This window comes from Dromiciops gliroides, chromosome 3, assembly GCF_019393635.1.
Source record: "Dromiciops gliroides isolate mDroGli1 chromosome 3, mDroGli1.pri, whole genome shotgun sequence".
NCBI classification, from domain to species: Eukaryota; Metazoa; Chordata; class Mammalia; order Microbiotheria; family Microbiotheriidae; genus Dromiciops; species Dromiciops gliroides.
In genome coordinates, this window is record NC_057863.1 from 83,304,553 (window position 1) to 83,328,993 (window position 24,441).

Here is a 24,441-nt window from a genome sequence, read left to right on the forward strand (position 1 = left end):
CCTGAAGTCATATGGAAAGAGTTCCCTTGTCCAACTTTAGGGCTCTGACGGAAAACCGAAGAGGTTCCTAAGTGGAGTGATGACTCAAAAGAGTTAGGACTTTTGTCCAATTGTAAATCCTTATTGCACGTATCATTCCTGTCTGGGGTACATTTGATTACTGAAACCGAATGAGTTTCTGGGTAAGATAAACTGGAATTTTCAGTCGTAACTGGGCTAATACCAGGATCTCGAGGTAAAGAATGAACAGAACTGGTGAGCTCTGTAATCACTGCTTCAAATGGGATCTTATAGCTACTATCTGTAGTTTGATCGGTTTCCTCAGAAAAGTTATCAATGCACATGGTCTCCTCCTGAGAGTCTTCCATAGACAGCGGCTGTTTATTCACAATTCTTTGGAAAATTGACTGTTGAACAGAAACCTCCTCCATATCCTTCTGGGATTTACAAGAAGAACATGAATCTTCAATGGATTTAAAGTCATTCTGAGACGAATCTTCTCTGTCACTAAGAGTTTCCTTCTCAGTCCCCTTTTCTGGAACCTGATCAAAATCCAATTGAGCCTCCTTGGGAGGTGATGGACGGCTGAGAAGTGGTATGTCATCATATGTTGGTCTAAAATATGGGGGGGAAAAATTTCATTATATATAAATATATAATATGTGTATACATATATTCCAAAGTACATTTAAAATTTAAAACAAAAGATTTTTTAAACTCCAGAAATGAAGTAGAAAGGACAAATCAAGGTGACTGAATCAGTCTGTGTGCTATTGGGAGCTGGGAAATGATTCAGGGAACCTGGTAATAGGAAGAGTTGATTTCTCCAGCTAGCACTTAAGAAAAACAAACCCTAAGACTTACTCAGTTTAACAACATTCAATTTTACAAAATCATTAAGTACTTGCTATATGCAAATCACTGTAACTACATAACAAGTGCAAAGCAGGCACTTACTATCCAAATAATCAGATATAAATTGGAAAGAATATGATCGAGATAACAATTACTACAATATAATTTTCATCAACTTCAGAGGTATTTTCAGGATTATCAATAATAATCGGATACTATAATTAATAAATTTAAAAATTAGAAGCACTAAAAATAGTTTTATTTCTAGACAAAGGAAAAAAGTTGTTACCCACAGGAGAATCGTGTATGCTATTAAACAGTTATACTAACTTTTCAGGACAGTTTGATATTATATAGTAGAACTAGACTGAAACTTTTCACAGCACTGAATTTGGAGTTAAAAGACCTAAATTTAAATCCCAGTGAGGCTACCGTGTGACCTTGGAAAAGTCATGATTTCTCCTGGCCTCAATTTCTTCATCTGTAAAATGAAATAGATCAAATAAAATAAATTCCTATGAACCTATAATCAAATGAATCACTTATGTACATTGTTTTGCAAACTTCAAAGCATGATGTTAACTATTAGTATTATTATTCTTTTGGTGCCAACCAGCTCAGAACACAGCAGGAGCCTGCTAAATAGGATGGGATGTGAAAGGAGTTTGGCCATAAACCTCAGTACAAATAGACATGACAGGAAGGTTAATGACTACTTTGTTCAACCAATGGTTCAGATGGCTGTGACTCTGCAGATCTAATGGCCTCAGTCACAATTCCTGGCCAACCCCCCACCCACCCCCCCCACCCCAGATCTGATTAACTCTCCTGGTACTACTGCATTTGCCCAGCTACTTTCAGCAGTCTCTTAATTTGCTAAGAGAAACCCTATGGTCAAACAGCCATACCAACCTAAAGTACTAGAATGCCTTACTTTCTATCCCTTGCAACCTCCTCTCCTTGTTTGTAGTACAAGCTTTAGGAAGAGTTGTAGCCATTTCTGTAATCATAAAAGCTTCGAAACCTTGAGGCGGGCTAATCCTACCTGTTGTGAGGAACTAGACGTAATCAATGTCACAGAACTCTTCCCCTTTAAATTTTATATATATAAAATGAAGTACCTGGAACATAAGATCATGTGACAGAACTGGTTTAGCAATTTTTCACTTACCTGAAATGTCACTATTACTAAAGAGAAGAGGAAATAATTATATTGAGCAAAAGATTAAAATTTCAAGTATCATAATTAATCTACAACTTTGGGGTATTTTTCTGTTTTTGTGAGACCTTAAAAAAAGTTAAATAAACATAGATGTTGTTAAAGTAAATGATCCAAAGTAAATGTCACAAGAATATTTATTAAGAATTTGAGTCAACTGGTATCAATTCTGCATAAAGACTGACTTATGAAAAACTTTAAATATGGCTATCAGAAAATTAGCAAGATTACTAACTACCATTTTAAATTATAGATATTAGTTATTCTCCATGCCCATGGAGAACTACAGAAGTAAAAAAGGCTTAAACTGCAACATGAGGTACTTAGGTGAGATGTGAAGAACAATTACCCAACAGTGAGGGCTATTAACACACTAGAATGTTACATGATCATCCACTCTGTCTTTAAAAAAAATAAGGTATATTCTCTTATGTTTACAAAACGTTTTGCCAATGTCCTACCTGAAAAACAGGATGGAAGGCAAAAGTAGTCAAACTGTATCAGTTCTAGACCAAATGACCATTAAGTACTATAATGCAAAAAAGGTTACTATTGTCAATAGAATACAAGTATATCATTTTATAAATGAATCACTGGATAATATATTTAGAACCAGAAAGAACTTTAGAGAGCCTCCAATCAAATCCCTTCATTTTACATATAAGGAAACTGAGACACAGAATAAATTTAGGTAACTTGCTCAAGGTCACACAGGAATTAAGAGTAGCAGAACTGGGATAAACACCAAATCTGGCACTCTTTACACTACTCCCTGGGTTCTTATGTCCTGAATCTAGAGATAATAGCTTTAATCTGAAATTTCCTAAATCATTAGTAATTTTAGTTAGTGAAAAAGTAATTCAAATTACTTTTTGACCATACCTTCTAAATAGGGAATTTCAGTAAAATCTGAGTAAAGGAGTAGGGGTTTCCTTATAAATCTGCTTCAATGAACAGACTCTAATACTATTTCCAAAACAAGAATCACTGCTTGATGCCAAGAATCTCAATCATTATGATTAATTAATAGAGATCTGAACTACCAGGTCATAAAGGGAATATTCTCTGATAAGTTATTTTGGGAAGAACAGTGGCTGAGCTGAAGAGGGTCTCTAATTCAGGCTAGCTTCCCTGAATTCCAATGGTTGTACTTTGCTGCTGAATAGCTTGAATATGATATTGCAGTTTTACAATTACAACTGATTATGGTCATCATAACAAAAACCACTGTAGAGAAAACACTTTCCCTCAGGATTTTAAATAAAATTCATCTATAAAAAATACTTATATTCATCTGAAAAAATGTGTATTAGATATGTATATAGATGTGTGTCTCCCTATCTCTCTACATATGTAATAGGCATATATACATGTACTAGACAGATGTCTCCCTGACTATGTATATAATCCCTAGCCATCTTCTCACTATCTACTTTACCAACATAGATACCCTTCAACAACCCAATCACTCTGTCCAGTACTGGAATTATAATGAAATCAATACTGCAATTGATATTAGAAAAGGTGAACTGATAACACTTTTCTACAAGTTACTTATCATCCCTATAAATTTCCAAACTAAAATACCTCCCCTTCCATGGTGATCACTCACCTATATGTGTTATCTTTCCCTATTAGTATGTAAGCTCCTTGAGGGCAGAGATTGTCTTCAATTTTGTATCTGTATCCCCAGAGCTTATTACAGTGCTTACCATATAGTAAGAAGTTAAAATATTCTTTTTTATTTGTTCATTCATTCATACATTCATGCATACATGCATTCATTTACACATACACATAAGTATGTAAACAATATATACATTAGCATTCTAGTTAAATAAAAATTTAAAAATAATTTAAAATTAATGCAAATATACATAAAGGTAAATAAAAAATAAATAAAAATTAAAGTAACAACATACTGGTAAGTCACTCTCTTTAAAAGTTATGTAATGGGGCAGCTAGGTGGCGCAGTGGATAGAGCACCGGCCCTGGAGTCAGGAGGACCTGAGTTCAAATCCGGCCTCAGACACTTAATACTTACTAGCTGTGTGACCCTGGGCAAGTCACTTAACCCCAATTGCCTCCATTAAAAAATAAATAAATAAAATACAAGTTATGTAACACCTCTAAACATCAGGGCTTATTTAGCAATATTATTTCAAAAACCTAATATGGCAAAATAGCTTTCTTGACAAATATCCCTCAGTTCTCATTGGTAGGACTGTCTAAAAACTAACCCTAAAAGATAAACAAAGCAACACAACAATATGCTGATGAGTAAAAACATTGTTTATTTTTATTCAATGTAAACTAATTAAAAATCACTATATTAAAAGGTGAGATTATTTTATGCATAAAATTAATCTTGAAATTGATGACAATTGTCTTAGGGCATATCTATACGTCTTTGTGATTGTCATCTGTAATTTATTAATCTAACTTTAATTACTGTCACTACTCTTCATCTCTTATGAAAAGTATGTCACTGAAAATTAACATTAGGCTATGCTTTGGCAATCAAAATACCTTTACAAAAATATTATGCTCTATTTTTAAAAAATTAAACTGTATTGATATCTTAGTTTATAACAAAATAAACTTTAGTATAGTTATTACTAAACCTAGCTAGTTCCCCATAATATCCTTATTTATAGCTTCAGTAACAACCCAGGGTCCCACAGAGCAAATTAGAAGAGGAAAGAATCATAAAAATAAATCAAATAATAAAATAGTATAGCTTCAAAAATGATTGGGCACGAGTGAGTTCGTGCTTTGACTGAGGTGTATCTATGTTTATGCAAATGCATAAAATGTATTATGACAGTTAAAATTTATAATGGTTTTGACTTGCATTACTATTCCATTCTATCTTATCTCAAAGATGATGTCCATAAAATAAGTGATATTATTGAGATAACTTCAACTTTAATATGATAAAAATAAAAGCAACCCATCTTTTCTCATACTGTAACGATTACATCAGTTCAAATTGTTTATTATCTAAAAACAATACTTGTTCTAGCCAGCTTTACATTTTTATCTTGCTATTTTTGTACCAACATTCATTTTCTTTCCTTCCATCTATCCATTATGCCACTGAGAGGTAGTCAGATGGCTCAGTGGTCAGACAACTGGGCTTAGAGTCAAGAACTGAAGTCAAATCTGACTTCAGACAATTATTAGTTGTGTGACTCTGGGCTAGTCACAACTTCTGCTTCAGTTTCCCCAACTATAAAATGATGACAAAAATAGTATCTACCTCCAGGGTTGTTATGAGGACCAAACAAAATACTCCTGAAGCCCTTAGGATAAGACCTGGCAAATGGCAGGGTCTTAATAAATGCTTGTTTCCTTTCCTTTCCCTTCTCTTTTCTCCCACTTCTGCCTCTCACAATTTAAATGGGGGGAAAAAAGAAAAAAAGAAAATCCAAGGGGCAGCTAGGTGGCACAGTGGATAAAGCACCAGTCCTGGATTCAGGAGGACCTGAGTTCAAATCCGGCCTCAGACACTTGACACTTACTAGCTGTGTGACCCTGGGCAAGTCACTTAACCCCCACTGCCCTACCAAAAAAAAAAAAAAAAAGATGGAAAGAAAGAAAGAGTACGACTTTTGGGGCAGCTAGGTGACACAGTGGATAAAGCACTGGCCCTGGATTCAGGAGGACCTGAGTTCAAATCTGACCTCAGACACTTGACACTCACTAGCTGTGTGACCCTGGGCAAGTCACTTAACCCCCATTGCCCAGCAAAAAAAAATAATAATAATAGTTGAGAAATATTTAACAAAATAATTTTTAATTATAGACTATAGTAGTAATATGTGGTTTTCTATCTTAATATACAGCAGTGACCTCCATTTCTACCTGAGTTTGACAGCAGTGATATAAATATAACATTGGGATCAGCAAGTGGGTCCAAAGCCAGACACTGGAGGTCAATATCCCCCCAACTGGAGGCATTAAACAGCTTTGTTCCTATACCTTTACCATGGTACCAAGAACTAGCCATTGTTCTCTAAATTATCCTTCCCATCAATTTGGGTTCAGAAAGATAAACTTGGTGTACATGAATTTATTTTGTTTAAATAAATCAGACTAAAACTGTTTTACTCACACACCGTATCTTCTTACTGTTATTCTTTTGTCAAGCAAACAACAAGAACTTATTAAGCACTTACTAAGTGCAAGGTACTGTGCTAAAGCAGTCCCTGCCATCAGAAGCTTACATTTTAATGGTAGAGACAACATCTCAATAGAGAGGTAAATACAAGAAACATACTGGCATGTTTTTAGTACCAATTTGATCTTTGGTAAAGAGTACCAGTGGGTTTAGTGGATTTAGCAAGGATCTGGCTTCATACCTATGTGATAAGTCCAGCTCTACATTTGTGCTCTGCTGAAATCAGTTGTCTGACTATACACAGGCAACAGATTTGAAGAGGGCTCTTGGTTACTAATCATGTGCTGTTGGTTAAAATAGAATTTATTTATCTATCTATTTATTGATTTACTTACTTTGGGTGAGGCAGTTGGGGTTAAGTGACTTTCCCAGGGTCACAAAGCTAGTAAGTGTCAAGTGTCTGAGGCCAAATTTGAACTCAGGTCCTCCTGACTCCAGGGCTGGTGCTCTATCCACTGCACCACCTAGCTGCCCCTGAACTAATTTTATTTTAATGTTAGTGCTACCTAACACATTTTTATGATGTTATTTGATGCTCACTTCCCAATCTTTTGTCAAAGAAAATATTCATGATAAATAGATGTGTCTTCTATAAGACATTATTATTATTATTATTATTATTATTATTTTTTTTTTTTTTTTTTTTTAGTGAGGCAATTGGGGTTAAGTGACTTCCCCAGGGTCACACAGCTAGTAAGTGTTAAGTGTCTGAGGCCGGACTTGAACTCAGGTACTCCTGACTCCAGGGCCAGTGCTCTGTCCACTGTGCCACCTAGCTGCCCCTTCTATAAGACTTTAGCATCTTTTTTATTATGATTTCTGAGCCAAATTTTCTAGCATATTTTGTGCCTTTCTTCTCTGCTCATCTTTCTAGCTGAAGTCATCGAGCACTAAGTGTATGTTGATTTAATTTTGAGGAACTTACTGAGTTCTTCATAAAATTTTTCTAGCTCCTCATTCTCTACAACAGATGTTGATGTATATATAAATAAGGTATTGTTGTCTTCATGGTGGCCTTTTTGTAAATGTTTATCATGAGCACTGAAATACAAAGCAACCAATATGTCCCATGAAATGTTTTTCTTTTCTTATTATTGTCCTTGGATACATGATTAAACCAACTCTTCCACCTTCTTTATTTGCCACTCTAAGTAAAAACCTGTGAACCTTCCTACCATTTAACTGCAACTTCCTTTTGTCTTCTGCTCTCATTTACAAAAAATATGTCAAGATTAATATAATTCAGATCCTGAAGGGCATGAACTGGCATTCAAGAAATAAGCTAACAGTATTTATGAATAAAACTTGCCAAAAGCAAATAGGATTCAGTGTCTCTCGTTATTGCTTTAAAAGTTTCTACTAAAATTGGGCTTATAGATATCTGAGCACTGATATGTGGGTATAGAGAGGGCCAGAAGCTTATCCCACCTAGGTTCTATATGGTCCATGAAGAGTTTTCCATAGCAGTTTCTTTTCACCAAAATACTATGTTCTGAAGAACCATTTTTAAAAATTCTTCTGATGCTTCTTGTCATAGCCTTTTCAGCCATATCTTCTGTCTGTGCCAACTAGTTTAAATGCAACAAACTCACTACAAGTCTGATTTCCTGCATTCTAGCATATTCAAGGATGTGTGATTTCATCTATATAGGTCCTCCATCCACAATATAGAACTGAAGCCCTCCATTGTGTTACTAAATGATTACATTTTTCTTTAATATTTTTTAAAATCCCCACCTCTTAGCCAACCTTCTGATACTAAGATTCTATGAACTCAGTCAAGACAGTCCTCAGACACACTTACACACAATCCAGCACCGGGCCTATGGTCAAAAGCTTCTCACTTGGTAGGACCTACCAGACTTTGTGCCTCAAGAACACAGGATTACTGTTAAACCACAAAGAGCCAACAGAGTAAGATATTTGTTTATCCTATCATTTGGCAAAAAACCAAACAAACAAAAAAAGAAAAAGTCCAAGATAATGACTATAATATAACCACCTAATTCAACAAATAGTTATCTACTCATCTAAAGCTTGCACTATGTAAAGTACAATGTTAGATAATATAGGGAATAAAAAGATGAAGACAATCATTACCACAAAGGAGCTTACATAAAATATCACAGAGAAGGACAGCTCTCTTTTGGGGTCCTTTCTGTCAGTTTTTCTATTATTACAAAGCTTAATAATGATTTCTGGCCTATCTTTATTCTTTTTTTCTCAGTAACTTTTCAGTTACTAATATTTTAAAAACTGGTTTCCAATGCATTATTTCTTTCTGTTGAATCCTATAGACAGTGAATGATATTTTTACATAACATCTGTTTCCTATGTGATGTAGTGAGACATCATCTTTTATAATCACTGATCTAAGGCTTTCTTTAGAAAAAAAGCAAGAGAAGAAACCAAGTCTATGTAAGTAAAATTTCTTATTTTTAAAAACCTGAAATAATTACTAAAGAAATTATTTACTCAAACTTTTCAAATAGCTTAAAACCTTTATTCTTTGATGCAAAAATTCACCTTTAGAGTTTTATTCCAGTAAAACATTTCACACTTTTATTCACCATGATGTAATGCATTATTAATATCTTCCTTCACCCCACCCACTACCACCTGTTTTACCTGTTATCATAATACTGATGTGGGTGATACCGCATGACATCATGAAGGAAACGATCCAAAAGACTATTGGTACCCAGCCGATACCTACAATACGTAGTAAAGTATCTGTGTTGGGGGCTGATTATATGCTGCAAAGAAAGTGAGACTGGGTATTACTCAAAAGGAAGCACAAATGATACAAGGATGAATTCATGAAAAAGTTATGAGGTTCAACTGCATTTAAACCAATAAACATTTACTGAGTATTGATTATCTCTGAGGTACTATGCTTGGTACTGAACACAGAAATTCCCAATTTAAAAATAAAAGATAAAAATTTTAAATTTTAAAATTTTAAAAATTAAAAAGAAAAAAGAAAAAGCGTGAATTATTTTAAAATTCTATTTTCTCCTTGAATTTCTCACACTTTGGAGTATTTCTTGGCACTTTTTACATTTTGCTTTGTCTTATATTCACTGCTAGACATTTCTTATTCTCCCTATTAGACTGTAAATACGCATAATTTGGAGCTAAAAGAGGCCTGAGATAAAATCTAACCTGCTAATTTGACAGATGCCAAAGTGAAATAACCCACCTATGGTACCCCCCACAGCATCAGCAGAGTCAGCTCTAATTCAAGCAGTCCTTTCACATTCAATGCTTTTACCAATAGACCAAGCTCCCCAATTGCAAGGATTATGTCTGATTTTATCTTTGCACTCCTAAACCTGGAACATGCCTGGCTGAGTCTAGCTAAAGGGGCTAATAAATAAATGTTTTCTGGGTTGAACTGAATTCACTACATAATGTAAAGGCTCAGTTACTTTTGCTTAGCTTTCTTTGGCAATATGAAAAGACTAAAGACACAGCTGGGCTATATTTAAGTCATGTTAACAATATTGGAAAATTGAATTGTCTCATAAATAGGTAGCTATATGTGCTTACGGAGAAAGATCTTTAGAGAGAACTATCAGAAGCACTTCCAGGGTTATCTGAAAGTCCTGACCTAGAGTCACTTTGTCCTATTCATAGTCTCAACTAATCATGACTAGCACAACCTCATCTGACTCCAGGGTTCCAAATTCTTACTCTTCCAGGCCCTGACACTTTGAGCAACGTGAGAGATAAAGATAATAACCCCCCAAAGAGGAAAAAATAAGCAAAGCCACTTCCTTTTTTTTGGGGGGGGGGGGGCAGGGCAATGAGGGTTAAGTGACTTGCCCATGGTCACACAGCTAGTAAGTGTCAAGTGTCTGAGGCCAAATTTGAACTCAGGTCCTGCTGAATCCAGGGCCGGTACTTTATCCACTGCACCACCTAGCTGCCCCCAGAGCAAAGCCACTTTTAAAACCTAATCTAGCCTTTCTCCTCCAAGAAAGGTTATAGCCATATGGACAAATAGATGATAACAGAGTAATAATGGCTCTGTCCAAACTTATACAAGCCATACCTAAAAACCCACCTACAAACTTTAATTTTTCCTCCCTTTGTTTCCAATATATCTATCATCTACCTCAAGAGAAAATACCAGGACTCCTCAATGAGACTTTTAAAAGTGTAACAGAATATATGTGTAAATCAACATTAACATTCTAAACTTTACAGAATTGTAGTTGAATTTCTATCGTGTTAATTTCAAATGTAAAAACCTATTATGTCTAGCTGTATGTTTAGCAAAAGTACAAACAAAAAATTCTTTATCAAGTGATAATACTGGAAAGAAAAGGATTAAAGAAGGGAAGACAGACACTATTATCAGAGTTGTGAAATGATCCAACCATTCTGAAAAGCAATTTAGAATTATGCTAAAAAATTTAAAAGTGACTAAAATGTCCATGGAGAAAGAGGAAGAATTTAGTAACAAAGAAGATATAGAGAGCAATACAAAATGTAAAATGGCTAATTTTGATTATATAAAATTAAAAAGTTTTACACAAACAAAACTAATGTAACCAAGATTTTAAGGGAAGCAGAAAATTGGGAAAGAATTTTGGAAACAAATAAAGGCCTCATTTCTCAAATATATACAGAACTGAGTCAAATTATAAAAATACAAGTCATTTCCCAATTGATAAATGGTCAAAAGATATGAACAGTTTTCAGACAAAGAAATCAAAACTATCTATAGTCACATGAAAAAATGCTCTAGATCATTACTGATCAGAGAAATGCAAATTAAGACAACTGTGAGGTATTACCTCACACCTGAGTGGTAAACATGACAAAAAAAGAAAATATTGGATGCTGGAGGGGATGTGGAAAAATTGAGACGCTAATCCACTGTTGGTGGAGTTGTGAAAAGATCCAACCATTCTGGAGGGCAATTTGGAACTATGGCCAAAGGGCTATAGAACTGTGCATACCCTTTGATCCAGCAATACTATTGCTAGGTTTATATCCTGAAGACATCCCCTCAAAAGAGAAAAATACCTATTTGCACAAATATATTTATAGCAGCTCTTTTTGTGGTGGCTAAGAATTGGGGAATGGCTAAATAAGCTGTGGTATATGATTGTGATGGAATATTACTGTGTTATAAGAAATGACAAGCAGGATGCTTTCAGAAAGGCCTGGTAAGACTTATATAAACTGATATATAGTGAAGTGAGCAGAACCAGAAGAACGTTGCACACAGTGACAGCAATATTATTCAATGAAGAATTGTGAATAACTTAACTATTCTCAGCAATACAATGATCCAAGACAATCCCAAAGGACTAATGATGAAGCATACTATTCACCTCCAAAGAAAGAACTGATATCAATTGAACACAGACTGAGGCATGCTATTTTTTCACTTTTTCATTTTTTTCTTTTATTCAAGTTTTTTTATACAAAATGACTCATGGTAATATTTTACATAATTGCACATACATAACCTACTGTTTACCACCTGGGGCAGGGGGAGAGGAGAGGGAGGGAAGGAGGAATAAAATTTGGAACTCAAAACTTCAAATTAAAATGTTTACTGCTAAAGGAAAAAAAAGACCACAGGAAAAAAAATAAAATAAAGTGTCCATGGAACATTACAAGAATCATGAAGAAGCATGGGACAATTTATATACTCCATGACTATCATAATGTAAACGAAAAGGGGAGAAAAGTGAATATTATGTAATTATAATGACCTAGCTTGGCCTCAAAGACATCAAAAAAGGAACCTCCCTCTTTTTTTGCAGAGGTGGGGAACTAAGGGCATTGAAACACTGAAGTGGAAGAGTGTAAACTGTCAAACTCAGTTGATAGTTGGTTAGTTTTGATAGTTTGTTGCTTCTTAATTTTTTATTCTCTTGGTAAATAGGTTAGAATAAGAGATCAGGTATAAATGTGATATAAAAATTTTTTACGAATTTAAAATTAAAAGAGAAAGAAGAATTTCATAACGTTATTTAACCTTTTAACCTAGTCATAGATCTTTTAACCCCAAGAAAACTTTTCAAGTATATGTCCCAAATAGAATGGAAAAAAAACCTTTAACTTTAAAAACCTGAATCTCATTTCTTTCTTTTTTTTTTTTTTTAGTGAGGCAATTGGGGTTAAGTGACTTGCTCAGGGTCACACAGCTAGTAAGTGTTAAGTATCTGAGGCCAGATTTGAACTCAGGTACTCCTGACTCCAGGGTCGGTGCTCTATCCACTGCGCCACCTAGCTGCCCCCTGAATCTCATTTCTAAAGACAGAGATCCTAAAACACTGCTATTGTCAACAAGACTTAAAATAAGAAAAAACTGGAGTTAAAAGCAAGTTTCTATTATGCCCTGTCAAATTATTAGGCAGCTCTCACCTGTTCAAGGTTAATATAGTGCACATGGCAACAGTTGCAATATCCTTGTCGGTTCTGCATGACGGATCTGCAAAAGCCAGCTGTCTCGTGGTGCTGAACCCTCAAACTAAAAAGAAGAGATATATGAATAGCACCACAGTATCAACAAGAAATTTCTTAAGTTTTTTTTGTTACATACTCATTTGTTTTAATGGGAGGTGGGACGTCGAGGGCAAATTCAGAAGGGAGCAAAAACATGTTTTTAATGAAATAAAGTAAGTTTTTTTTAAACCATTTAAAGAAATATCATCAGTGGACAGAACTTTACTCTGAATACTATACTTTTCTATTCCCAAGGTAGTATGTGCTGAATTTGGTGAGGCTATAGCAGGCTATCTAACTCATCTTTGAAAATTGTAATGAATACTGAAAAATGAAGGTCTTCTGAAGAACAAGTCCCAGTATTAGGGAAAAGTAAAGACTAGATTTATAATAATTTTTGAGAGCTAAGCTTTTTCATTATTAGGTTTTGATTCAGTGGGAGTAACATCATTCTGGTGAATACCATAATCAGTCTTTCAAGAAAAAGTGCCTCTCCTAGGATACTAGTATAGTTTACTCACCTTACAGCATGTACCTTGAGTTTATTTTAATATATGCAACACACTTCTATTTTTGCAAAGTTCCTTTGAATTTTTTTTTTGTTTTGGGGTTTTTTGGGGGGGTTTTGGTGAGGCAATTGGGGTTAAGTGACTTGCCCAGGGTCACACAGCTAGTAAGTGTCAAGTGTCTGAGGCCAGATTTGAACTCAGGTCCTCCTGACTCCAGAGCTGATGCTCTATCCCCTGGGCCACTTAGTTGCCCCTTTTGCACTTTAATTAAATATTCAAACAGAGGAATTGTAATACAATATCAAGTGAACACTATAAATGTGATGTTCTCAACAACGCACTCCTTCAATCTCTGATTCTTTACTTTAAATGTTCCCCCATCCACATGATCTTTTCTAATTAGCTCAGAAATAAAGAAGACAAATGTTTAAAGATATTTATAACTAGAGAAGGAAAGGGATATGGAGCTGTGTCATCACCTTAGGGAACTTCCCTTCATCAATGTGGACAAGAAACTAATCTGTAACTTACAATCCCAGAATTGTCTGGGACACTAAGAAGTAATGTAACCTGCCCCAGTCACCCAATACTTGTGCGTTCATAGCAGATCTTCCTGACACCAGTGGTGGCCTCTATCCCCTAAGCAACACTAGTGAGACTTAAAATTGATTTAGTATTTGAAATTTTAGACAAATTATACCATAAATATTTTACTCAGATTAAAAAAATAATAATATATGGGTGTTTTTAAGCTTATGTTTTCACTTTCTCTGGAAATAAAAAATTATTGTTTTGATGGTTCTGCTACCACAAATTACTATAATAACCTCTCACAAACATTTGGTACTATGTATCCTTTGATATTATTTAAAGGATTTCACAGGATTTAGAGGTGGAAAGGCCTTTAGAAAGTATCTAAGCCAAATCCCTCCATTTTCCTGATGAGGAACCAGAGGTCAATCAAAGTGAGGGGTTCCCTATTTAAATCACTGCACTCACTGAAAAGACGGCTGTTTTCCCACTGGCTTCTCTTACTACTTAAAGTATTATTATATGATCCTATACTTTGGGTCATTACGATTAGAGCAGAATAAACAGGCCATTATCCTACAGCTGAAATGATTTTTACCATTAAAATCAATTTAAAAGCCTTAAATGTTCAACTCTTTATATACTTTAATTTAAAACGTTTATTTCTACCCCTGGACTGAGCCTACCAGCGATTTCTTTCTCTCCTCTGAGAGCCTCCAATGGCCTGCCTTCCTATACCTACAGGAAAAATGAATCAATGCATACTACAGAAATAAGAAGATGTAAGAAATAATCTGCAAATTTATCTTTCTCTGTACTGCCTTACTGCCATTAGCTGAATGGAAACCACAATGTAAAACTCCTCAAATAGTTTTATTTTAACAAGTATAATCACAGACATAATCACTAGACTGCAATCAAGCCCAGTTTTAAAGTTGACCCATTAAAAAACAAATGTTTTTTAAATGCAATTATGATTCTGTAAAATAAAGTACAATTTCAGAGGTCTCATAAATCTATAAAATTTTTCAAAGTTTTCTCAAAATAGTTTTCCTGAAAATAATCTTTAATAATTCAAATTTAATAATCTACAAATATGTTTTACAATATTTCCCACTATGACACCAATGATTACACATAAAATACCTGTGAATAAAATCAGGCATGAAAGCATAGAACTATATACAGGATATTTGTCACTCCTATGTACTCCATAGGTAGTAGCAGGTAGCCTAAGGAGATACACACATGAGCCAAACAAAATTCCAATGTAGTAGTAAACCCTACCATTTGGATGCCTAATGAATGATGAAATGCCTATCTAATTAATCAGTGCAGACTGGTGGAAAAAGTTTACTTCGAACTTCTGCTTACACTAATCTGGATGCTTGGGTTAAATGCACCCATCTTTGTAGCTTTATAGCACTCCATGGGTACAGAGTAGTTTAATAAAATTAACAAATACTTTACCTTGTACAGAAGAAGCAGAGGCCACCTCAGCAGTTTTAATCCTGTTAGACATCTGTGAATTAAAAAGAAATAATGAAAAGCCCTAGAAGAGTACCTAGGAGTACCCCCTCAGTTTGCTCTTCAGCTTACCACTGACTCTAAGTACTTTCATTGGCTAAAGGAGTAATTTCATTTTAAGCAGACCCAATGCTATCTCCAGTAATAAAGACAAAGTCTCACCATGAGGCAATATTTCAAACCAGACAAAATTAGAGAGGATTATTTTTCAACAACTTTTTTCTGAGTCTCACAACATAACTTCATCAGTAGAATGCTGGGTCTGATAAGGATAACTCAACACTGAACTCATTTAACAAAACCTAAAACTTTAGGGAAGGAAGCAGTAGTTGCCAAACATAATATAACTTATATAGCATATCTCTTAACTAGAATAAGAAAAGGGAACAAATGATATGGGAATTTTTTTGTTGTTGACTCTGCTTATTTGTTATCAGGACTTGTTTGTTTGTTTGTTTCTCAAAACAGGGATGGTGTGCGGGTAGGGAAACAGTGGGGAAAAAATGCTTAATAAATGAAACAATAAAACTTAATTTTAAAAATAGAGACAAAGGGGGCAGCTAGGTGGCGCAGTGGGTAGAGCACCGGCCCTGGAGTCAGGAGTACCTGAGTTCAAATCCGGCCTCAGACACTTAACACTTACTTGCTGTGTGACCCTGGGCAAGTCACTTAACCCCAAATGCCTTTAAAAAAAAAAATAGAGACAAAGGAAGACATATAAACTGGCACAAGGTAAAGTTAAGCATAACCAGAAAAACGTTATATACAATGACCATAATAATGTAAAGAAAGAACAAAAAAATATTGAAACTGAACACTGAGTAATTTTAATGGCCATATTTGGACCTGAAGAAGAAATATGAGAATGTACCTCCTTCTATTCTGTTTAAAAGAGGGAAGACTATGGGTGTGGAACATTGAATAAGATATGTAACTGGACTCATGTATTGCTAAGTTTCATAAAGCTGCTTTTTTTTTCTCTAATGCTTTTTCATTATTCCCACAAACAATAATCAAGTAAGCAAAAAAAATTAAAGGCTATGAATCATATGGTAAGGGGGAAAAAAGCAAAGAAAATTGTAAACTCAAAAGAATCTCCAAGACAAGAAGAAAGAAAGAAATTATATTAACACAAAAAGTCATTGATTTCATTAAGTGTTAAGAAATTCCAAAGTGAGAATTCCTTCCACCCCTACAGATATGATCGTAATCTACACCTGAGGCACATGCAAGTTAAGCGAGGGACGGCTGAGGAAGAATTTGAACCCAGGTCTTCTTTAATCCAAACCCAGTGCTCTATCCTCTAAGGCACCCTGCCCTCTAAGAAAGAAAGAATTATTCTAGACAAAATAAACCAAAATCTTAGGTAATAACTGCGTGGATAATCAGTCTATTTTCCGTTATTGACACTAACAATAGCAGAAAGAGGAGAAATAAAACATTTTATTTGTCCCTCCTATGAATTACTATAGTCAATGGGAGGCAGTTTAAAGAGTTGCTATGGTCCTTGGCCTAACAACCTTTAGAAGACAGTTCAATCAATCAAGTGCTTTATTAAGCATCTGGCAAAATGTGTCAGTCAACGTGCTAGGAAATGGGGCCACAAAGAAAAAAATGACACAATCCCAGGCTTCAAATAGTTTATAATCTATTACAAAAGACAAGTACATGTGTGCAAGCATATATAGAGAAGAGGTAAAGAAAAAGAATGCTTATTGACCGATAAAATTTGGTAAGAAAAAAGGAAAATGGTTTAAGTTCAATTTATGTAAGGCCCTGAATACAAGATTCTTGAATAGAAGATTCAAGAATTCAGATTTCATCCTATAGGCAATAAGTAGAAAATTTTCCAGCAAGGCATTTTAAATGGTATTATAGGAAGATTCCTTGGCATTAGTGTTCTCCTGATTCAATGAAATGATTCCTCCAAACCACATCTTAAACCTTAAGGAACTGTGCCACATAATAAAATGCTCAATTATCCAGAAGTCTAGCTCTCTGGAGCAGGCAACACTACAATTTACTCATATATCAAAGAAAATCTGGCACTGCTTTTCAGCCCCCAAAGTGAAAGCTACCTGTAGTTTTAGTCGGAAAAACAGTCTGGCTTTAATGATTTTTTTTTTGGCTTTAATGATTTTTAATGCTAATGTTTTCTTTAAAAAAAAAAAGAGAGAGAATCATAGAATATCAGGATTATAAGAGATTTCAAATACCTTCTAGTCCACCTATAATTGAACAAGAGCCTGTTTATTCTGCCTCCCTGGAAGGTTTGCAGTGAGTTTCTGGAAACCCAGTTGATTACCTCCTGAGCCAGTCTATTCCACTTCTGGACAGTTCTAATTGTTAGGGACTGTTTCTTTACGATCAAGTTAAAATCTGTTCCTATGCAAATGTTAGCCATTGTTCTTAGTTCTTACTGCTGGAACCAAGTAAAACAAGGCTAATTTCTCGCCCAATCAATCAACAAACATTAAGGTATAACCCTGTGCACATTCCAGTCTTTAAACTACTTGAAGACAGCTATTACTATTTGTACACTCGTTTCTTCACCATCTTGGTTGCTCTTGAATTTATAATGTCCTCCTTAAAACAAGGCACCCCAAACAAAATAGCAATTCCCAAATATGGTCTAATTACAGCAAAGTAAAGCAAAACCTTGCTCGCAACTCTCAGTGCAGCCTAAGATCAAAACAGGTTTTTTTGACTTATACTGAGATCACAGTGTGCCAAAATGCAGATTATTTATTTTTCTTTTTTTTCCCCAGGGTAATAGTGACTTGCCCAGGGTCACACAACTAGTAAGTGTCAAGTGTTTGAGGCCAAATTTGAACTCAGGCCCTCCTGAATCGAGGACCGGTGCTTTATCCACTATGCCACCTAGCTGCCCCCAGATTACTTCTATTTAAAGTTTGTTTCTATCTAGCCACACTTCCTTCATCATGTATTTGTAAAATTGATTTCTGAACCGAAGAGCAGGACTTTTACATTTATCTCAATTAAATTTTGCCTTACTAAATTTGGCTTATCTCTACGAGGTCAAATCTCAGACTTTACAATTCAGTGTGTTAATGAGTCTACTGAGCTTCATGTCATTCGTAAATCTGATAAGCATTCCTTTGACTCCTTTAACTAAATCGCTGACAACAAATACTAAACTACAAAGAACTAACAACAAATCCACAGGGCCTTCTACTAGAGGCTGCCTTCCAAGTTAACATCAGTTCTTTAATAGGTAATCACCCATGTGTGCAGTCATTTAATTATTTCCAAATTTGGCTAAATATATTATCTTCCCATCCTGTCTACAGGCCCTCCTTCCTGATCAAGTACTGCTGAAAGATGTGATACATATGGAGTCAGAGGGAAAAAATATTTTATATGAATTTAACTAGGAATCTTATCTTTTTAAAACTTATCACATATAAAACTGTTTTTATTTGATTTAATGATCTGAGAATGTGTCCCTACAACCACCCTGAGCCTAAATCACTAGACTTCCCTGAGTTAGACTTGGCCAATAATAGAGATAAGCACCTTCTCTGAGCCTTATCAGTCAACAAGCTTTTATTTAAATACTTATTATGTGCTGCCACTGTGGATGTAAATATGAAAAAAAAGAAACAATCACTGCTCTCAAGAAATTTTCATTTTATTCGGGGAAACAACTTGCCCATATTTATGTATATATGTAGTAAATACAAGGCAGTTAAAAACAAAGTACTTAGTCTGGTGAGAGGGCTGAGCTCTGGGCAGGGGGGAGACTACAGGGGTCGATGCTGGTGCTGAGGAAGAACTTGGATTTTTCACCCTTGCTGAGAACCAGGACATAGGCTTGAGTAGCAGGGATGGGGCACAGGCTCATTGGAGCTAACAACCACAACACAAAAGTTGGTTGATTAGCAAGTTGGCCCGGGGTCTTCTACGGACCAGGGAACAGGCCAGGCAAATGAATAACCTGATCCTCCTTAAATCATACCATCTGGGACTTCTTAAGCTTGGGATACTGCAGCCTGGAAACAGTGCCCCACCTTAAGGAGCTAAAAGTCAAGTAAAAGAAAGGCAAGATGGGCAGACAGAGAAAGGTGAGGACCATAGAAAGTTTCTTCAATAACAAGGAAGACCAAGGGGCACCCTCAGAGGAAGATGTCAGCATCAGGGCCCCTATATCTAAAGCTTGCAAGAAAAATACAAATTGGTCTCAGGCCATAGAGGCACTCAAAAAAGGACTTTGAAGATAAAGTTAGAGAGGTAGAGGAAAAAATGGAAAGAGAAAAGAGGGTGATGAAGGAAAGATATGAGAAAAAAGTCCAGATTGAAAAGCCAAATGGAAAAGCTCTCTGATGAAAATCATTGCCTAAGAATTAGGATTGAACAAATGGAAGCCAGTGACTTTATGAGAAACCAAGACACAATAAAGCAAATCTAAATGAATAAAAAAATAGAGGGCAATGTGAAATATCTTCTGGGAAAAACTACTGACCTGGAAAATAGGTCCAGGAGAGATAATTTGAAAATTATTGGTCTACCTGAAAACCATGATCAAGGAAAGAGCTTAGACATCATCTTCCAAGATATTCTCAGGGAAAATTTCCCTGAAATTCTAGAAGAAGCTAAAATAGAAATTAAAAGAATCCACCAATCACCTCCAGAAAGAAATCCCAAAAGGAAAACTCCTAGGAATATTATAGCCAAATTCCAGAGCTCCCAGGTCAAGAAGAAAATATTGCAAGCTGCCAAAAAGAAAGAATTCAAGTACTGTGGAACCCCAGTCAGGATAACACAAGTTCTAGCAGCTTCTACATTAAAGGACCGGAGGGCATGGAATATGATATTCCAGAGGGCAAAGGAAATGGGATTACAACCAAGAATCACCTATCTAGCAAAACTCAGCATAATCTTTCAGAGGAAAAAATGGGACTTTAATGAAAAAGAGGACTTTCAGATATTTGTGATGGAAAGACCTGAACTGAATGGCAAATTTGACTTTCAAATACAAAACCCTAGAGAACTATAAAAATTGGAGCTGGGGGACATACCTGGGATCATGTAGTGGGTGACTGTCTTGTGTCTGAAGCCAGGTTTTGGCTGGGATCCCCCTGGGTCCAAGGGTGATGCTTTGTCCACTGTGCCACCTAGCTGCCCCAGAATTAGGAAAGCCAGTTCAGAAGGTGGTGCCGGTCATCTCCATAATAATAACTGACTGAAATTTGTATTGTGATAGAAAGTCTGCAAAGTATTTTACACACATGAGCTCACTTGAGCCACACAAACCCCCCTGTGAGGCAGGTGCTGTGTGGACTACTTACATTTTACAGATGAGGAGATTGAGGTTCAGAGATTAAGTGACTTCTCCACTATCACACAAATAGGAAGTATCAAAGACCTATCCACTTCAATCTAGGTCCAATTATGCTAACCACTATGTTTTGCTGCCTCGCCATTAAATTAAAAAAAAAAATCCATCTTTGATCTTTGGGGAAAGGGTGATTACAAAACTTCTCTTGGAGGGGGCAGCTAGGTGGCAAGGTGGATAAAGTATTGGCCTTGGACTCGGGAGTACCTGAGTTCAAATCCGGCCTCAGACATTTGACACTTACTAGCTGTGTGACCCTGGGCAAGTCACTTAACACCCATTGCCCCACAAAAAAAAAAAAAAAGAATTGGCTCAAAGACTTCGATCTCATTAGGATTGGCTCAAGGAGGGAATACCGTACACACTCAATTGGGTGGAGTAATCTCTCTAACCGTGCAGGAAAATAGGAAGGGAAGGAGATAAAAAGAGAGGGGCAAAAGAAGGAAGAGCAAAGTGGGGGAGGGGACAGATAGAAGCAAATCCCTTTTGAAGAGTGATAGGATGAAAGAAGAGGAATAATAGAATAAATATTATGGGGAAGGGAATAGGATGGAAGGGAAACAAATAACAATAGTAATTATGAAAAAGAGAAAAGGGGGAAAATCATACAAAAAATATTTATAGCAACTCTTTGTGGAGGCTAAGAATTGAGAATCAAGGGAATGTCCATCAATTAAGGAATGATGGAAGAAGCTGTGCTATATGACTGTGGAGGAATGGTCTTGTGCTATAGGAAATGACAAACAGGATGATCCCAGAAAAACCTGGAAAGACTAATGAACATCGATGTATAGTGAAGGGAGCAGAGCTGGGAGGACATTGTGCATAGTGACAGCAGTATTGTTTAATGAGCAATTGTGAATGACTTAATTACTTTCAGCAATGCAATGATCCAAGACAATCCCAAGGAACTAATGAGGAAGCTTACTATCCACCCACATAGAAAGAACTGATAAAAAGAACACTTGTGGATTGTACATATATAACATGGTTGCAATCTTGTAGAAGGGGGAGGAAAGGGAGGGAGGGAGAAAAATTTGGAACTCTAAATTTTATAAAAATGAATGTTGAAAACTACCCTTACATGTAACTGGAAAAAAAACAACAACAAAGTACTTAGGAAGGGCATCAGGAAAGGCTTAATGTCAGTGAAACGTGACCTCTGTCTTGAAAGAGAAGAATTCTATGAGGTAGATGTTAGGGAGGAGCATTCTAGACATGGGGGATAGCCTGAAGACAGGCAGATAGATAGCAGACAGCGCCAAGTGTCAGCAACAGAGAAGGGCAGTTCAGCAAAACTACATTCAGGGAGGGGGAAAATGGATAAACACTGTTTAACAAGGCTATCACTTCAAGTCTCAGAGCTGTCTGGGACCTGGCCCCTGGGGCACAGGGCCCGTATATGTTAGGAGCAGGACTTGAAGCTAAGGGTTCCTAATTTCTAGGCAGACTTTCTGCTCACTGCACCAGACTACCTTTCACCATCTTCAGTACATCTCTTTTCATTGAATTTGGTGGGTGAGTAACCTTTGTAAGCATGGAGGTCACTCTAGACCATTTTTGTTTCTCTTTTTTTCTTCACTAAAATCACTTCTGTTCAATCTTCAAAATAAAATTCTTACATGTTTCACATTACTCCTGAACTATCTTCCTCCTAAAATTTTAGTTCATGGAATTTTACCTCTTTTCTCTGAATATGAAATCTCTTCTCCCACCACAATCTAGGGTATGTGTTAGACCATGCCCAGCTTTCTACTCTGTTATCATGAGCTCTAAGATAAAGTGGGTCAAGCTCCTTCTAAAGACTCCAACATTTCTACTCAACAAACAGTTCATCCATATTAGTCATAATCAAGTCCAGAATAGCATTTCTTCTTGTCACTGCTTCCATCATTTGAAGATATAACTATCTCTCCAAGGAGAGACAAAACAGCCCTATGGTAAACTCAGAGATAAAAAATATTCCACTTAGTTGAGCCAGAAGATAATATGACAAAAGTGAGACAAAATGAGTTGAAGATGATGAACCTGAATTTCTAATGCAAAACAAAAAGAAGTCTGAATCCTGCTACAGTATTCAAAGATATTTAGAAAGACAATAAATACAATGAATTTAATGAGAACAACAACTTATAATTGGATAATAAATTTTGTAGAAAAGCTGGATATGATACAGTCACTCGAACTGACTGAACAGGGCCATGACATGGTCAGACTTTCACTTTAGGAAGATCATTTTGACAGGCTGAGTGAAGAATGGGCTGGAAAACAGAGAGATTTAAGGCGGAGAGATCAACCAAAAGGCCACTGAAATAGTCCAAGTGTGAAGTGAGGAGGTGCGGTACTACTAGTGTCTTAGCATCAGAGGAAAGTTATGTGAGTACAATCAACAGAACTTGCCAACTGATTAGATATGGAGAGAGACAGAGGGAAGAGACTAAGGAGAGGATGGTGAAATCTCGAAAGGGTTAGGGATGCAAGGGAAAGATGAGACCTGTTTTGAACATACTGAGTTTAAGATGTCTTCAGAACATCCAGTTTGAGCTGTCTGTAGCTAGAAATGTGGGACTGGAGGTAGGAGAGATAAACAAAAGGTCAGGCTGAACAAATCCAGAACCATCTACGTAAGGATGGTAACTGACAAAATATATTGGACAGGAATTAAATTTTGTTTACTAAAGCAAAAACTGTGTGATTTACTTGAGTAATATTGTCATTAGAAAAGGGTGAAACCAAAAATATGGTTATATAAAAAGTTCATTTATTTAGAAAACATAACCTCCCCATCTACATCAGATAACTGAAATGTCACTATTTATGTTATTTTACAAATACTGATGTTTTTTTTAAAAGGAAAAAGCCTAGTCACTCAGATTTTTCTTATGAAAAAACAGAGGCTATTAAGAGGCAGCTAATTAATTATAATGACTAATCACATCCATACAAGTGCTGAAACATACATCCATTCTCTTGGTAGAAGAGCAGAAGATGAGGGCAGCTAGGTGGCACAGTGGATAAAGCACTCGTCCTGGATTCAGGACCTGAGTTCAAATCCAACCTCGGACACATGACACTTCCTAGCTGTGTGACCTTGGGCAAGTCATTTAACCCCAAATGCCTCACAAATTAAATTAATAAATGAATACAAATAAAGAAATAAAGAAATAAAATATGTATTGGAGATGAAGGGTGCATACCTGTCAGAAGCAGTTGCTATGCCAGTTGGTTTTCATTTACTGTTTTTCTGTGTTACAAAGGAGAGTTCAACGGTGGAAACTGGAGGAAAGGGGCAGGACATCAGGAAAGACTATGGGTAAAAACAAAAGGCAGCAATAAAAAACTAAAGTAAAATTAGAGGTATCCCTTTCCCACATAGCAGTCTACAAGGCTACAATAAACACATTTAATGTAAGGGACCCAGTGATTCTTGAGAATTACCTTAGTACTCAAAACAACTTCAGCGGGGAAGAAGCCAGGCAAATGTGAGAATTCTAGAGATTCTCCCCAAGGTTTATAATCTACACAAAATATCATGGTGTACCTTGTTTCTGTCTAGTATCTCAAGACATCCATATTTGACTATGACCCCCAAAAGGGGATCAAACTTTGCCTGCAATTTCTAGACTCTCCTAGAAAAAGAAGATCTATGAGGGCCCAAGTACTAAATACTCTAGGTTCTACTTATCTTAAACCATCTAATAAATAGGTTTTATCTTACCTCATCCCTACAGGGCTCCCAAGTCATCTTAGATCCTAATGGCTAAAAAGAGCTTTAAATTCATGCCAAACA

The 24,441-nt window shown here is 36.0% G+C and overlaps 1 protein-coding gene across 1 annotated transcript in view; it reads right to left on the bottom strand.

Annotated features, from left to right (window-relative positions):
* Positions 1 to 24,441, bottom strand: part of LOC122745955 (DBF4-type zinc finger-containing protein 2-like) — an 84,987-nt gene that overhangs the window by 37,146 nt on the left and 23,400 nt on the right. The window contains exons 9-13 of the mRNA XM_043991419.1: positions 23,849 to 23,958; positions 15,239 to 15,290; positions 12,648 to 12,753; positions 8,886 to 9,013; positions 2 to 615 (exon numbers count right to left, since the gene is read on the bottom strand). Coding sequence (XP_043847354.1) covers positions 2 to 615; positions 8,886 to 9,013; positions 12,648 to 12,707 — 802 coding nt within the window. The 5' untranslated portion in view covers positions 12,708 to 12,753; positions 15,239 to 15,290; positions 23,849 to 23,958. The remainder of the gene's footprint in view (position 1; positions 616 to 8,885; positions 9,014 to 12,647; positions 12,754 to 15,238; positions 15,291 to 23,848; positions 23,959 to 24,441) is intronic.